Source organism: Phalaenopsis equestris, unplaced genomic scaffold (genome assembly GCF_001263595.1).
Source record: "Phalaenopsis equestris unplaced genomic scaffold, ASM126359v1 Scaffold000649, whole genome shotgun sequence".
Taxonomy (NCBI): domain Eukaryota; kingdom Viridiplantae; phylum Streptophyta; class Magnoliopsida; order Asparagales; family Orchidaceae; genus Phalaenopsis; species Phalaenopsis equestris.
Window position 1 is genome coordinate 391,408 of NW_018165089.1, and position 3,163 is coordinate 394,570.

Genomic DNA, 3,163 nt, shown 5'->3' on the forward strand with positions numbered 1-3,163 from the left:
CCCCCCCGGCATATCCTCCAATGGCTCAAGCTCATCCTTTCTTTGAGGAATTCCTGCCACAATCAATTTTCTTTTATTTTTAGAGAAGGCAATAGGCCTGCTAACTGGCTTGCTAGACTGGGTAGCAATTCTAATGGGGCTCTTGTTTCTTCTTCCCCTCCTACCCCTCTTACTTTTTTTGTTGAATGGGGACCTTCTTCAAGCTCCCTATCTTAGAATTGTAACCCCCTCAGTTTACCAATAGTTTTTACCTTTTTGCTTTATATATATATATATATAAATAGAGAGAGTGAGAGAGAGAGTGTGTGTGTCTCTTGGTCCCTAATCTAAATAATAGTTCATTATTTTGCTCACAACCAATTCCTGAGTAAGGAAAAAGGCACTCTTTGTTGAATACTATTTTAGACATGGGAAATTAAAAACCCTAAGTTTTGTGGTTCAATAAATTCAGGAACACTCTAATCTAAATTTTCTGGATATTTTGACTTGAGATTTGGTAATCCTATGTTAATCATTAAAACTAGAAGGACGAAGTAACAGATCGTAGATAATTCAAGACCAGCTTACAAAAATGAGTTACTAGCAGGGAGGTGGAGCTAGATACAATGGTAATCTCCCCATAATAATTGTAACTAATATCCCTTCAAAAGCAAATCCAACGCAGCTCCATTGTCTTTGAGCCAATTGTCATGGTTTATGCCGATATCATCAATAGGACACCGTATCAGTGGAATGGTCATAAATATCTCACAATAAACCTCCTCATTTTAACCATAAAAAATTACTATAATGGAAGAGCAACTTTTATGTGAACCTAGTAGGAATTGCAGCAATTAAAATGATATGAGGATCTAACCAAAGGTCCATATCTTCACCAACAAACAAGTCCATTGCTAAAATACCGCCATCAGCTGAAAACTTCAACGGTCAAAAAGGCTAAAAACAGTAACCCTGATAAGCGTCACAATGTATGTCTAGGGTGTCAATGAATCAACAAAAGCCCAACTTTAGCTAGCGGATTAGGGAAAATCAATACAAAAGTTATAGAACAGTCGAGCTTTTGGCTCAATAACAAGGAAGGAGCAGCTTCAAGACCAATGCATGAGCATTAGTTGCTTTAGAAAAAAGGATAAGAACACAGTCATAGAGAAATTAACGAGTACCTGAGCTATTTAGGAGGACGGTGTCGGCGCTCAGCATCCCGACGGTGCAAGGGAACGATGGTGCAAGTGAGCTAGCTCAAAGAGGAACATGAACAACACATTGAACGCATTCGGGCTGTGGTGCTCGAAGGAGGCGCGGCTGGATCGAGCGGAGGCTAGTCTCATCTCATTGCCTCGCTCTTAGGATACAATGCCCCATCGGAACACAGCTTCACTTCCGATGAGGTTTTTTTTCTCTCTAGAATTAGTCTTCTTAAAGGTAACGTGAGATGATCTGAAGATAAGGTTAGTTAATTTTTATGAAGTCACATTGAGATGCCAAACTGAATTTATCTAGAAAGAAGAATTATTCACTCAACATTTGTTGGCCTCATATTTAAGATTTTAATGGTAAAATCAAATAAATTATTAATTGAGCTAAGATTTTTGGTGGGCAAAGAGAAGATTAAAAAAAGAGAGACTAAAATATTTAGAAAGTATACCACACAATTATAATTCCTAAGCATTTACGCATCTAACATATAAAATTTGATATTTATATTCATGACACTTATTCTCCCACCTTTATTTTATCTTAACATCATTTCTTAAGTTGAGGGCTGCCTTTCTCCAACTGCCTCCATGGTTTCGAGTTGGAGCAATGCAAAAGGAGAAGGAAGATGGGAGTTTTGGGTCTTCGCAAGTCGCGATCCTGTTGTTGTCTCTCTGATTAGCTCTTGTCGCTATTGTATGCAGAGGGTTTCAGTCAAAAAGGCGATGGTTTCGGGCAAAACTCGACTTGTTTACACCCCTACTCTCAGCCCGAGTCCCTCACCTACTACACCCTCTCTCGCCTAGAAACCTGAGCTCGAGCTGCCATCAACTTGAGCTTGATTAATTTTATTGAGCCTAAGTCTTAAGTCTACGAGTTCGAGCCAACTCTTGAGCTGGCTTGTTTAATATAAAAGAGAGAAAATGAAATTAATTTAAAATAATTTTATAATAAGTTGACAAAAAGAATGACCAATTAGGAAATAATTAATTAAAAATCACCTAATACGCAATAACAAAATAATATTTTCTTAACATTTTTGATACTTTAAAGATAATGTTTTGAAATTTAATATATTTTGAGTATATTTAAGGTTAATATTTATATAAACGAACCAACTCACGAGCTAATGAGTCGAGTCGGGGTTGGCTTGAGCTTGGTTTGTTAGTTCATCGAGCTCGGTTCATGAGCCACTTATCAAGTCAGGCTCAAGCCGAGTCGACTTGACTCACTTGCAACCCTAACTGAGCAGGGAGAGGTGCGGAGTAACACGCCTAAAAATTACCTACTTTTTATATACATTTTATACTTATTTTTTATGATATGCGTTTTAATGAAAGGTATTTTGCATGTCTTTTATTGCAAGAACGGGTTTTGCAGAAAATGGAACAAAAATTGTGCAATTTGAAGTCAAATCAAACATCGAATAAAATTCTAATCTTATACATTTTGTTGGAGAAAAAACATAACAAAACGCAAAAAATATATATATTTGGCGCCTAGGCGCCCGAACCGGCGTCCGGCGCCCAAATCTGGCACCAAAAACGATTTCAGATGGTTTTTTGCTCGATTTTTGAAGTTAAAAGTCACTTTTTATCACTTGGAAAGGCACCTTTTCGCTTTTCAAACTCTTGGAACTTTCAAGCACGTCCACAGGTAGTAGATAGGTGTAGGAATGTAGATTTATATCTTTATAGACCAGATTGTCTATAGATATAAGTTCATTAAGATGATGAATATTGAGATCATAAAATTATTTAATGTGTTATAATTATCAAGTGATGTATGTGGCCCAAGTGAGGAAAAAATTGGAATATGAGCCTCATATGAATATTAATCATACATTACGTGCTATTTAATTTTTAGGCCGCATAAATTTTTGAACAAATTATCGATTAATTGATATATTATTAATTTATGTGAACATATAATGTGTAGAGATTAAATATTTTATTTTATTTTTATGATC

The 3,163-nt window shown here is 36.2% G+C and overlaps 1 protein-coding gene across 3 annotated transcripts in view; it reads right to left on the reverse strand.

Annotated features, from left to right (window-relative positions):
* Positions 1-3,163, reverse strand: part of LOC110030076 — a 35,467-nt gene that overhangs the window by 31,017 nt on the left and 1,287 nt on the right. The window contains exon 2 of one of the 3 annotated variants that reach the window (XM_020732628.1): positions 1,164-1,437. The exons of the other annotated variants lie outside the window; for them this stretch is intronic. Coding sequence (XP_020588287.1) covers positions 1,164-1,200 — 37 coding nt within the window. The 5' untranslated portion in view covers positions 1,201-1,437. The remainder of the gene's footprint in view (positions 1-1,163; positions 1,438-3,163) is intronic. 3 annotated transcript variants of the gene reach the window in all.